At 42.5% G+C, this 12,151-nt stretch overlaps 2 protein-coding genes across 2 annotated transcripts in view; one reads left to right on the top strand and one right to left on the bottom strand.

Annotated features, from left to right (window-relative positions):
* LOC107191874 (puratrophin-1-like) overlaps positions 1-6,969 on the top strand; it is a 161,292-nt gene extending 154,323 nt beyond the window's left edge. Inside the window, exons 12-21 of the mRNA XM_015581019.1 lie at positions 2,246-2,693; positions 3,334-3,586; positions 3,987-4,062; positions 4,148-4,321; positions 4,619-4,990; positions 5,153-5,297; positions 5,375-5,608; positions 5,722-5,838; positions 5,918-6,124; positions 6,225-6,969. Of these exons, the coding sequence (XP_015436505.1) occupies positions 2,246-2,693; positions 3,334-3,586; positions 3,987-4,062; positions 4,148-4,321; positions 4,619-4,990; positions 5,153-5,297; positions 5,375-5,608; positions 5,722-5,838; positions 5,918-6,124; positions 6,225-6,451 (2,253 nt within the window). The 3' untranslated portion in view covers positions 6,452-6,969. The remainder of the gene's footprint in view (positions 1-2,245; positions 2,694-3,333; positions 3,587-3,986; positions 4,063-4,147; positions 4,322-4,618; positions 4,991-5,152; positions 5,298-5,374; positions 5,609-5,721; positions 5,839-5,917; positions 6,125-6,224) is intronic.
* Positions 6,970-10,175: 3,206 nt separating this feature from the next.
* Positions 10,176-11,521, bottom strand: LOC107193230 (syntaxin-17). The gene is made up of 5 exons (XM_015582633.1): positions 11,280-11,521; positions 11,018-11,213; positions 10,732-10,943; positions 10,436-10,652; positions 10,176-10,364 (listed from the first exon to the last, which is right to left on the bottom strand). The coding sequence occupies exons 1-5, from the start codon at positions 11,409-11,411 to the stop codon at positions 10,216-10,218; spliced, it is 906 nt and encodes a 301-aa protein (XP_015438119.1). The 5' UTR covers positions 11,412-11,521; the 3' UTR covers positions 10,176-10,215.
* Positions 11,522-12,151: the final 630 nt, after the last annotated feature.

Raw genomic sequence — 12,151 nt, 5'->3', positions numbered from 1 at the left:
GGGTTCGTTAACGACGTTCGTTAACCGTACGGCAAACATATTTCTACGATGTCCGCGACACGTCGTTAACGGGGCAAACAGCATAATGCCGCACGTGTCACGGTTGCGATCCGCGTACTCCATTCAGAGAGCAGAGAAAAGTGCTTCCGATGGCTTCAGACCCTAAGGGAGCCGGCCACGTGTCCCAGAACAGGACAAACAGAGAGTAGACGTGGCCTTCTCCCCTTTTAAATGGGAATCCCACGATGATGGATTCACTCGACCGTGAAACATGAAACATAGAAACTTTAATCGAGTGTATTTTGAGCACCAAAAATGGATCTGAATCCCCTGTCATTAAACTTTGTAGTTTGATGGAACTTTTTTTAATTTGATATAAACTGCATATGCTGAAGTGACCTTTACAAGAATTATATCATGAGAAAATGTAGCACAAGTTGTGCGCAGTTCACTTTTATTATAATAAATTGTCAAAAAGTGTGATGTCGTTAATTCGGTGACATTTTTCAGCCAGATAAATCTGCCGGACCATTTGTCCTGAAATATCCTCTACAAATATTAACCGACGTTCACTTTGAGCTTCACATGAATTCGCGTGCAATTTCGAACGGACAACAGAGCGAAATTCACCAGCGTGTGGGCACCGTCGATTTATGGATGGTTTTACGCCCTTATCGTTCGTCCCACCGGGATCGAAGAAATATACTCGATCGTTGCGATTACAGGGCGTAAATTTGTGTTACAATCTCGAACAGTTGCGCGATCCATCTATCTCGGATTTACGAGAGAGAGAGAGAGAACCCGTAACCCCGGCGTATTGTTCACCGTGGGATGCGCGATGCACTTTCGTCATGGACACTCACGCCGAGATCGTCCTTGTTACAGGACGTTACTGATCCATGTCCAACGGGATTTCACGCTTCCATGATCGCTGGTACATATTGCTCTCCTGGAAAGGGCTGCGCGCGCTCATCCGTGCGAGATATATTGAAAATTGAACGGTCGATTCTGTTCCCCCATTGTCGGTTGAATGAAAAAAAAAAATGTTGTATTTAGGATACATATCTGGAAATACAAGAACACCTTCAATTTCGATAGTACTCTATACGTAGACTGCATTAACATTGTAATTTTATAATAATATAAATGAAGAACTATACAGTAGAACACCGTTTATATAAACCTGTCGGGGAACAAGTTTGTTCATTTAACCAGGTTGTATATTATTATAGAAGTCTACCTACTTCTCCCTACCACCTATGATTTTTCCCTCAGCTCGAGAGTGCAGATAATTAGGCACTACTAAAATTTCATTCGTATAAGAAATGGCGATTATATAAACGGAGTTTAACTGTATTTTATGTAGAATTTACAGTTCGTTGGTCATGGTTGCATATATCAATTTTGACTCGTAAAATAGCGAAATTTCGGTTAACCATGATGGGATCTCACCATAGGTGAATGCACTCTTCGGATGAAGTAGGTCTTGTGTAAACAGTCCCTCGCGTCGCCCCCGTGCGCAAATAGACAATGTCCCCATAGCGGAGACCGCAGAGAGCCCCCGTCTGATCGGCGACGTTCCTTTTCCCCCATATGTCGATTTATGGTCCCGCCATTAGGGACGGTTCCGTGCTGCGCCGCGGGAGTTCCAGTTCGATTCGTAGACAACAGGATATCGTTTCCACCGAAGACGAACGGCCCTCTTATTGTTCTCTTTTGTTGTGACCCGGCCGGTGATATATTTCCGTGTGTTTACACACAATATCGTATTCATAGTAAATCCGAGCAAACATCGCCACGGGGAGAGGAGAATCTGTAGATTTATGATCGTCACGTGGATCACGCAACATTTTGTTACCTCTGTTTTATATGTTATATGGGAACAGTAATATACTCGGTACTAACCCGAACACGACCGGTGATTTCAATGCCAGCACAAGGGAGGAATCTTTCGATTTACACGATCGAACATATGTTGACAATATTCTACGCGATTATAGATGTAACTGGCCCGAAGTTGTTATCAAAAATACTCGTTCTTTCTGCGTTACATAAGATGACTGCAATGTTACATTACAAGATTGCAACGTAGTTTAAATATTGTCACAATCGGAACAGTAATCGACTAATGAAATTAGGATGTTCAAGGAATGCCACGAAACGAACTTGACCTTGAATTATCTTTTTTAATGTACCTATCGATGAACAATCGATTATCACTGGGTCATTTTTTTTCTCGTTACAGAGACATCTTGACAAAGGAAGCGACCTTGCCGAGGCGGCGAGCGCAAGCGGACTCCGCGAACTCGCCCGATCCTTGAAGCAACACCTCCGAGGATTCGGTTCCCGCCTGGAGGACAGGCGTGAGTATCTCGAGGATACGTCGAGATGTTGCCTGCTCCAAGACAGGGCGTACGAGTGGGCCCAGGAGGCTCGTCTCGCGGGCGACAGGAGGGCCCAGCAGTTCCTGATGGCCAGACCACCCCTGCCGGTCGAGCATTTCACGGAAATGATGGCGCTCGCCGAGAAGCTCGGTAACGAGATCCTCCTGGAACAATGCCGTATAGCGAGAACGAAGTGCGCGGAAGCCCTCGAGATGGCGAGGACGACTTCCGCACCGGGCAGTCCAGCCAGGAGAAGATCGTTCGCTGCATCGGAGTCCGCCACGTCCTGGGAGGATAGTCTGGCCAAAAGTACGTATATTACTTTTACAATAAGTATGCCAACGATTCACGAAATCTCGGATATTCTGAATCTATAACTGTAATTTTTCATTCACTGTTGCGAAGAATTTTGTCTTTTGAAGATACAGTGAAGTGCAGGGTGAAGGGTATCTTTTTTGAATATTTTTGAAATATCGAAATTAGTTTTCAGAAGTTCTTTAAAAATATCGAGACGTATCGGTTTTGAAATTTTCTTTTTACGAAATTATGTCAACGTATTTCGGTACTCACAATCAGTTCTACACGGTACAATATCATCCGATGTTAACTATATCGTTGTATTTACATAAACATGACAACATCGATGTTTCCCGTTCCAACAGATAACCTGTCGATCGTAATGCTCTTATTTGGTACTGTCCATTCTCCAGGTAACTTATCGTATGAACGAAGTCAATTGAGATCCATAGTCTTTTGCGCATTAATATCCAAAGCGCCGTAATAAACATGAAAGCACTTCGGTTACAGGATTTATTACAGTTGAAACGTTTTCACAGTATGCCTTATCACCTTTAGACACATATTTGTCCTGTTATATCGACTCGGGTATCATCCAACTATCCACCAGTCCCACGAGGATATAGCGTCTATAAAATACGAAATTTATCAGGAACCTCGTGGGATGACAGTGACAGCAGCGCGTCGTACGCTTGCCCCATGGAGAGCATAGGATCCGCGGGAAGCGGCGGTCGTCCGGTGCTGGACAACATCGCGGAGCTACGTGAGAGCGCGGAACAGCTCCTGGACTGCTCCCCGCCCCGGACGCCGCCCCGGAGCCCTGCTCCACGTCGTCTGGTGAAGCCACCGGTGAACTCGCACCTTCACAGAGCGGCCAGCATCGCCCCCGGCATGAAGGCGAAAAAGTGCGTGCATTATCTCTCAATGATTTCCCTTCGAGTCGAGTCGAGTCGCACGTTCCCCCCACATCTTTTCTTCTCATCTCCTTTGGCCCGCGGCAATTAACGATGGACGCGCCGCGTAATTACCGTTACCGGTCTGATTAATATTCTCATTAAAAGTTTCCAGCAGAAACACCAGCCACCAAAGTCCCCTTAGCGTTGTGTCGCGTACGCAACGTGGGAGATCCCGGGGGTTTTGCGCGCGTGTTACGTTTCTCGTATGATTTTTCCTTCCGTGTTTTTCGAGGCGTCTCTTAGACGTCGCACAATGCGCATAGTTTATCTATAATAATTCCCATTATGCGATTATGCGTGGTGTTGTTAAGTCGCGGTAATATAGTTAACGAGGATGTTCACCTTGCAGAACAATACTGCTTATAATGAGGGAAATGATACAGACCGAACGAGACTACGTGAAGTCCCTCGAGTACATAATAGAGGTAAGCTGTCCGTGGAATATGTGCGCCTGGGATCGCTCGATCTTGCCGGATGATTAATTCGGTGCGTTGTTTTTTCTCGTCGAAGAATTATATTCCGGAGCTGGTGCGGGAGGACATCCCTCAGGCCCTCCGTGGGCAGCGCAACGTGATCTTCGGGAACGTGGAGAAGATCTACGAGTTTCATAGTCAACACTTTCTGCGGGAACTGGAACAGTGCGAGCAGTCGCCGATGAACGTGGGACAATGCTTCCTCAGACACGTGAGTGTTCCTTTATTTGGTATTCGTTCATTCTTCAGGAATACTTTTTTTTTTGGATATCAGCTCGCAACTTCTTGTGGGTTTCACGTTGTAATGCTATTTTCTTCGTCGTTGTAATACCTTCTTGAATCGTTTGAATTTCTCCTCGGGGCCTTCTTTAACTTCCTTCTTTAACCACCTTCTTGCATTAAATCCTTCCTATGTATCGTTATTGGTTACATAAGACTTTCTACATGACGTAAAGGAACTTTGCTCTAAATTCTACTACATAGTACGATCCGTGTGCATGTGTTACAGGAGAAGAAATTTTATCTGTACGCGCTCTACAACAAGAACAAACCGAACTCGGATTCGCTGATGGCCGAGTACGGGACCGCGTTCTTCAAGCAGAAGCAGCTCGAGCTCGGGGACAAGATGGACCTGGCCAGTTACTTATTGAAGCCGGTGCAGCGAATGGGAAAGTACGCGTTGCTTTTGCAACAGCTGGTCAAGGCGGGCACAGACCTCTCGGAGCAAATATCCGGCAAAGATGAGAAGGAAGAGAAGGAGGACGGTCTGAAGCCGATGGTCGAGGGGGAGGCTGATTTGAGGGCGGCCGAGCAGATGGTACGCTTCCAACTGCGTCACGGGAACGACCTACTGGCGATGGATTCTCTTCGAGACTGCGACGTACGTATATCACAATTATATCACACGTTCGAGGGGTAAGACGATAAGCTACGTATAAGTCACGGGGTCGATAATGGGCTAACAAGTAATGCATTTTCTTTCCACCGTGGTCTTGTATTCGTACGGAAAATAAAGAGAAAAAAAAACGGGTGGAAATTATAGGTGAACGTGAAGGAGCAGGGCAGACTACTCCGACAAAACGAATTCTTGGTCTGGCAGGGTAAAGGCAAGAAATGCTTGCGACAGGTCTTCCTGTTCGAGGACCTTATCCTCTTCAGCAAGGCGAGAAGATTCCCCGATAGGAAGGTGAGAAAGAAGAACCGAGTTCACGGTTCTCGTATATGTCCGTGATTTCTCTTGTGGGCGAACGCGACCGATACCATTCTCTGCCTCTTTTGTTCCAGAACCTCGACATCTACATCTACAAGCACAGCATCAAAACGACGGACATCGGGCTGACCGCCGTGATCGCGGACTCGCCCACGAAGTTTGAGATTTGGTTCCGCAAGAGGAAACCGGGCGACACGTACACGTTGCAGTGCGCGAGCGAGGACATTAAGAAAGCCTGGACAGAGGAACTGAGCAACCTTTTATGGAAGCAGGCGCTGCGAAACAGAGGTATATATATATATATATATATAGGCGGGACTTTGTGCGTTTTGAAATGTCGCGAGTCTTCTTCGGGTCTTTGTGACCGGTGAGTTTAACGAGAATGCCTTTTGCGATCGCAGAAGTGCGCCTGGCGGAGATGTCGAGCATGGGCATCGGAAACAAACCTTGTTTGGACATTAGGCCTAGCGCGGATCAGATCAATGACCGTTCCATCAGTGTAGCTCAACTCTCGAAAAGTGAGTACGACGAAGTTGTTCAGGTTGCTGGATGGACGAACGGAGTTTGTATATTTAATTTCAACTTGTCCGTTGTCAGCAGCACCTAGATTTAGAAATTCGATAGCTGTGTCGATGTCCGAAGACTCGGGTCGCTGCAGCAGGAGGCCACACAGCGTAATCTCCGTGAGTTCATCGTCGAGCAGCGGTGGCAGTAGTGGTCCTCCGACGACACTGAACCTTGGTTTGGACACGAGTCCTCGACCCCATCATCGTAGCACCACGCTCAACAGCCAATGCAGCGTTGGTACGTAACGTGTCTGAGATTAAAACATCTTCAACGGATCGATCGTTGGATGAATTTCTTCCATATACATGTATATAATGTTGTACCGATTTCATTCCAGAAAGTGGAATAATAGCTGATATTTCAATCGTCTCGGACGATGGTGGTGACGGTACCGAGAGAAGTCACTGGAACTCGACCCTAGAGAGTCCCACGTCCCACCTGCCAACCACATCCACGCCTCTCCAATCACCAACCAGCGCGACCGCAGCGACAACAGTTACCTCGGCTTCTTCGTCCGACACTAATCTCGCACCCTACGACCAAGACATGTCCATTAATTTATAAATGCGCTGCCCCTGAAAAAGGCGGCACTAAACATAGAGCAGAATCTATATGTTCTCGATTCACTTGCAAAGTTGTCTCGTGGTGAATGCAGCGTGACTCAGCCTGAACGGCAATACGATGCCACGGTAACGTGTGGCCGTGTAGAAAATATTTAGAGCGCGTATTTTCTTGTGCAATCGTAGCTACAACGATACTACTCGGACGAAAGTATAACGCCGTTACGGAGAGACTGATAGACCGCTGCATTACGCTTACCGAGAAGTTCCATAAACGACCGTCCGGTTGCATACCTATTACGGACAGGAGACGTTCAACAGACCACGGGGCACAGGCATGCTATAGAGACAAACGTTCAGGGTAGCTCAACTTTCAAGTGAATTTATCTTTTGATACGCTTCACACACACACCACACACATACACACACACACACACACACACACACATATATGTGTTTCACTGATCTACATGATCGCATAGTTGTCACGTCTGAATTTTTATAAACCATTAATTTCCAGAAGTAACGACGGCAACGTGTATTTTCTTATACTATATCCCCTCCGAATCCACCAACGTGCTCAAGAGAATCATATATATATAGATGTGTATTGGCTGCATGTATTACAATGCGCTGCAATACCGTGAACGGCATGCACCGGTTACCATCTCCTTTTTCTCATTACCTCATTCCTGGATACTAACGACTGAGAATATTCTTCGATTCCCAATGACACGTCCGATGCTACTTTTATACTTTATTTATATATGTGTAGTTAATAAATCAATTGATATTCCGTCTCCACGTTGTGCCCGTGCTCACGGTGACACGAGGACGCGATTTTCGTTCAATGAAACACCTGAAGACATATCGGTTCCTGTTCTCTCTTCGGGTATTCCATTAGCTCTTCAAATCTTCGTCCGTCTCTGATGCATTTTCGATCATGAATCCACGCGTCTCTTCAGGAATGTCAAGCAAACTTATATTCTTTTTATGTCAGTCATTTGTGAAACCTTTTATCATCTGTAGGTGTATACCTAACTCTGGCCTGTACGCGAAAGCCAAATTGCTACCCCCCACTCAGTCTCTTCGTTTTTCTTTTCGTTCTCACGAATTATTTACGTTTTAAGAGAATTACGTTGTCATCGATACCAGTGTGGACGTTTTGGAAAAGCTTCGAAAACTATCGTTTGGCAAGCTTGACTTAAGACGCTCCGCACTCGCGCATTTCAATGCCAATTTCTTTCTTTCCGAGGCGCCTCAGCGTTTCGACTGTGCTGATTCAATTGTGGATTGTCGATTGATATAATCGGGACAAAATGGTATTAATATTCATGGACACATAAATGTATGTACATTACTCAATTGAAATTTTTAACAAACACCTCGCTATTCGTCTGTATCGATTCCGATCACAGTCACGCTCGGCGAGCTTAGCGCCCGAAGAAAGAGAATGGATGAACACACGTAGCAATCAGCAATTATCCTGTTACAATAATTCTGTATTGTTACATCGCTTTCAAGTCAGTCGATTAGCCATTGTTATTGCCAAGGTCTGCCAAGGTATCTCGACGATACCTTATATGGACAGTGACCAAAATCGTTTCTTTCGTATTCTGGGGTACGAGACAAGAATTTTAAGATATGTAGAAGATGTAGTTTGTAGCACGTAGTTCATTACAAAGAATTTTTTCCGGCGCAGTCTGATGCACCCGTTATGTATTATCAATCGTTTCTTTTCTAATATTTTTCTAACCAGTCGTAATTTAGTTGTATTATTACACCGTGCGATCATTTCAAGAATCGAAATTACAGGAAGCGTTGTTCGAGGATCGCCGGAAATCGCGTCGCGACAAAAATGGAAATGAACGCATGCAATAAAATCAATGCATGCGGACCGGGCATCCCCCGTTTTTTTTTTTTCGAGAGCGTGACCAAACAGCAAACGAAAGTAAAGCGATTTTTCTATTTTCCAATGGGATACCAGGCATGGTACAGTTTCTCGAATCGTGGGATGTCGAATTAATGACGATAATAACATCCGGTACCTTAAGATACACCGATAGTCACTTAAATGTTACACGCTCGTAGATATTTATTAATATTTTTTTAAGTAGATCATTTTAGTCTGTAGATTTAAGTATCCGCATCATTCTAACGAAATGTATATAAATACATATATATTTACATTGATAACATGATTATTTCAGTATTGTACTGTGTCTAACACCGATGTATTTTATTACTTGCTAAATATACTGTATTGGGTGCCTTTTGTAGCGAAGTTCAACCTTTAATTTTCTATCACATTATCCTCTTTCCGTGAAACATATATGTCGGAGGCAGGGCGAAGTCCTTCATCATCGGACCTGTCGGAGTTTGATCGGTGACGTTCTCCATCGGATCACCCCCTTAGCACTCAAACGATGCACAAAATTCTACGCAAACGCAACGCTCGATCTTGTAGCACAACACGAGACACGTCAACGAGCCCACGGGCTTGACAGAATGTTCGCGTACGTCTTTACGTTTTCTCTCTTCATACGCACACAAAAAACGACTTTTCTCGAAGCTGGTGTTCACTCTACCGTAGCCGAAACTATTCTGCCGTCCGTGATCACATGCAACAGGGTCCCAGCCCATTTTCTTCAAGGGACCCTATCTCGCATCTCTTTTTGCGCCGCGCGCGAAGAGGGGTAAGAAAGGTAAACGGGGACTGTTTTATTGCCCCTTCGCAGGGCAATTACTAAGGTACGTCCAAGCTTCGGACTCTAAACTATCCTATGGTCAACGCATAAACTAAATACCTAAATTGTTATTTTACAACTACACTTAATCCTACACAGACGTGTAATGCCAAAAGTTTACAAATATTTTGTAGAATAGACAAGCGTTACACGTCGTTGCCATCACGCCCCGACATGTATTTACTGTAAACAGAGAACGTGAAAGGTTTATTTACGTAGACCAATCCCACAGAAATTTTATTGCATTTAAATACATACAATGAAACCCGCGAGACATTTTTTCGAAATATCGATCGAACGCGCGAGAACTCGAACGATCGATATTTCCGGTATCGGTCGAGATGTCCGTTAGATACTGCACGCAAGTGCACGAAGTTTTACTAATTTATCCGAAGTCTTTGTTTATAATATTAAACGGTTCTTTTTGTAATTATTTCCCACAAGAAGTTTTGAGGTGTCGGGTTTCGTACATTTTCGCGGGTTGACATTTAGTATATCGTCTAATTGTGTAAGAAGCGTATAAAAATCAGTTTTGTTTTCGCGAGTGTGCCGTTATATCAATCCTACGAAGCACAAGCCATTTGCGCAATTAGGTAAGTACTTTTTTAGAAATATTTATCTAACACTATACGAATATTCTATGTGACATATTTAATAACCTACTATTATTCGTATCACATTCATTTGGTTAATATCAATCAAAACCACAGTACACACATATCACATAAAAATGTTGACAAGGGCATTCTTGATTTTGAAAATATTTGGTCCCAGCAGACTTTATCCAATTGTCTGCTGCTGATAACAACATATAATTGAAACATTTAACACATTACTCACTATAATAAATTAACAATTCATCTCTGATACAATATATAATTCTAATGTTGATAGTAACGTTGCCTGATTCTTAATTTTATTTACATTATTACAGAAAGCATTTCTTGATATCTGTCATTTGAATCTAAGCAATCTTGCAAACATTCTTCTTTTTAAGATTAATATCACATTTCTCCGTGCGTCACAATTCTTTCTTGGTTTCCTCTAAATTTTTAGACATGGATGTTGATTTTTGTACTGACATCAATTCTGTTGTACTGGTATCCATGTTACTCTTTGATTTCTGCATTTCCAATTCCTTTTTCTTTAAGAAAGATGCCCCAGTAAAACCTATACGTATCAAGCATATTGTAAATATTGTAGATATGAAATTATAATATATAAGGTAAACTATGACTCACCTAAAAGACCACAACCTATCGCAGCAAGTCCACCAACTTTTAATCCCGCTATTAAACCAACTGGTCCACCAACACAAGTTCCAATTACAGCTCCTGTTAATGGATACATACTAGCTTTGTACCTTGCAGCCTTTACAAGGAACTTTTCTCCCTGCTTCACATTTATGCTTGTTTCTTCTATATTATCCTCTACTTTATTCACCAACTCTTTCTGATCCTAGTTACAAAAATGCATATTATTCCCTTGCCATACAAAATGCAAATATATTGGATTATAAGTAAATTAAATAACTTACATTCACAACATTATTAAAGTCAACAAATAATTCATGTAACTGGTTTATGTCTCCCTGTAGATTGTTCCAAGCATGCAGACATGTCTGCTGATGTTGCAAATCCTGCTGATCCTTCTGCAACTGGATATAACTATCTTCAAGTGGATGGTCTTTATCCTGATTTTCATTTTTGGGTGACTGTGGTGGAGACATCGGTAAGTTTAATTGCAACTCTATAAACACATGCATTATTAGTATCAGATTTATACTGCATTCTAAAATCAACATTGGAACCAATATTAGTTACCCAGATATTCTTTAATAGCATTCATCATACTAGTACGAGCACTAGCAGTCAATTTATCAAACTGTTTGATATCTGAATCTAAAACTTGGGCTCTAAGAGTGTCCATTTGATATAATAATTCTTTCAGTTGCTTCACTATCCTTGAGACATTTATATGTTCTTTATGCATTCTCTCCCAATCACGTTGTGCTTGATACTACAAAGACAAAGAAATTGTGTAAGAACATTTGGTGGAAACAAAAAGCTTTATCAAAACACTTACCTTTTGAATGTTACTTTTGTGTCTCTTTAATAAATCAACGTGATGCGGTATAGCGACGTTGAAATTATTTATTTGGATCTCTAGACGCCTAATAGGCTGTTTCATTGAAATGTTTTCTGGCGAGGAGGACATGTTTATCGTCTTTATTGTTTTCTGCGAAGTAATGCCCACTCGGTATTTACATATGTTTTTCAATAACTTTTTAACCACAATTTCCTGGAAATATATCCATTGATAAAATGTCTTCGTCACACTTAATTTTGAAGATTTCTTCTAACCAAAATATTGAAACTTCATGGTGCAAGGTACATCGTAGACAAAGGCACGATTAATTTATTTTCGTAACTGTTTCGAAGTCGTAAAAATAACCAATCAGCTGATTATTTTGTACACATGTAAAGACATGTGTAATGGCACCGACTAGGTATAGGATAGACCTATCATCTTGCGGGACTTCGTGTCTCATGTTCTGAAATACCGATAGTGTAAAAAGTCAGGGATTTTCTGCTGCCCTCTACGGTATGAAAACGGTGAATTTGTGAACTACGTTAAATCCATTCGAGCTCAACTAGTCTAACTTCTACAGTGTTATCGAGTCTAAAGTACGCAATGTTAGATTATGAGTGTCGGTACGTCAGAAAATTACCGAAGGGACCATGGTCGTGAACGGATTCTCTTCCGTCCGTTCGCTGTAAAGTAGACGTATTAGAAAGGAGTCTCGGCTTCAAATCTCGACGGACCTTATTGGTTTTTTTTCGCGTACAAAAAAGTTATTGCGTTTAATATTGTTTTTATGAATATATATATGTATTATTATGTACATTTGAGTAAATTATTTTATTATTCCATTGTTATTACAACAGTTTAACAGT

Source organism: Dufourea novaeangliae, unplaced genomic scaffold (assembly GCF_001272555.1).
Source record: "Dufourea novaeangliae isolate 0120121106 unplaced genomic scaffold, ASM127255v1 scaffold7, whole genome shotgun sequence".
Taxonomy (NCBI): Eukaryota; Metazoa; Arthropoda; class Insecta; order Hymenoptera; family Halictidae; genus Dufourea; species Dufourea novaeangliae.
This window is presented reverse-complemented; position numbering and strand designations above follow the sequence as displayed.

Excerpts from the sequence above, each read along its gene's own strand:
- LOC107193230 (XM_015582633.1), bottom strand. The coding sequence starts at position 11,411 with ATGTCCTCCTCGCCAGAAAACATTTCAATGAAACAGCCTATTAGGCGT. Across the intron at positions 11,214-11,279 it reads ACAAAAGTAACATTCAAAAG|TATCAAGCACAACGTGATTG; the intron begins GTAAGTGTTTTG and ends TTGTCTTTGTAG. Across the intron at positions 10,653-10,731 it reads ACTTTAATAATGTTGTGAAT|GATCAGAAAGAGTTGGTGAA; the intron begins GTAAGTTATTTA and ends TTTTGTAACTAG.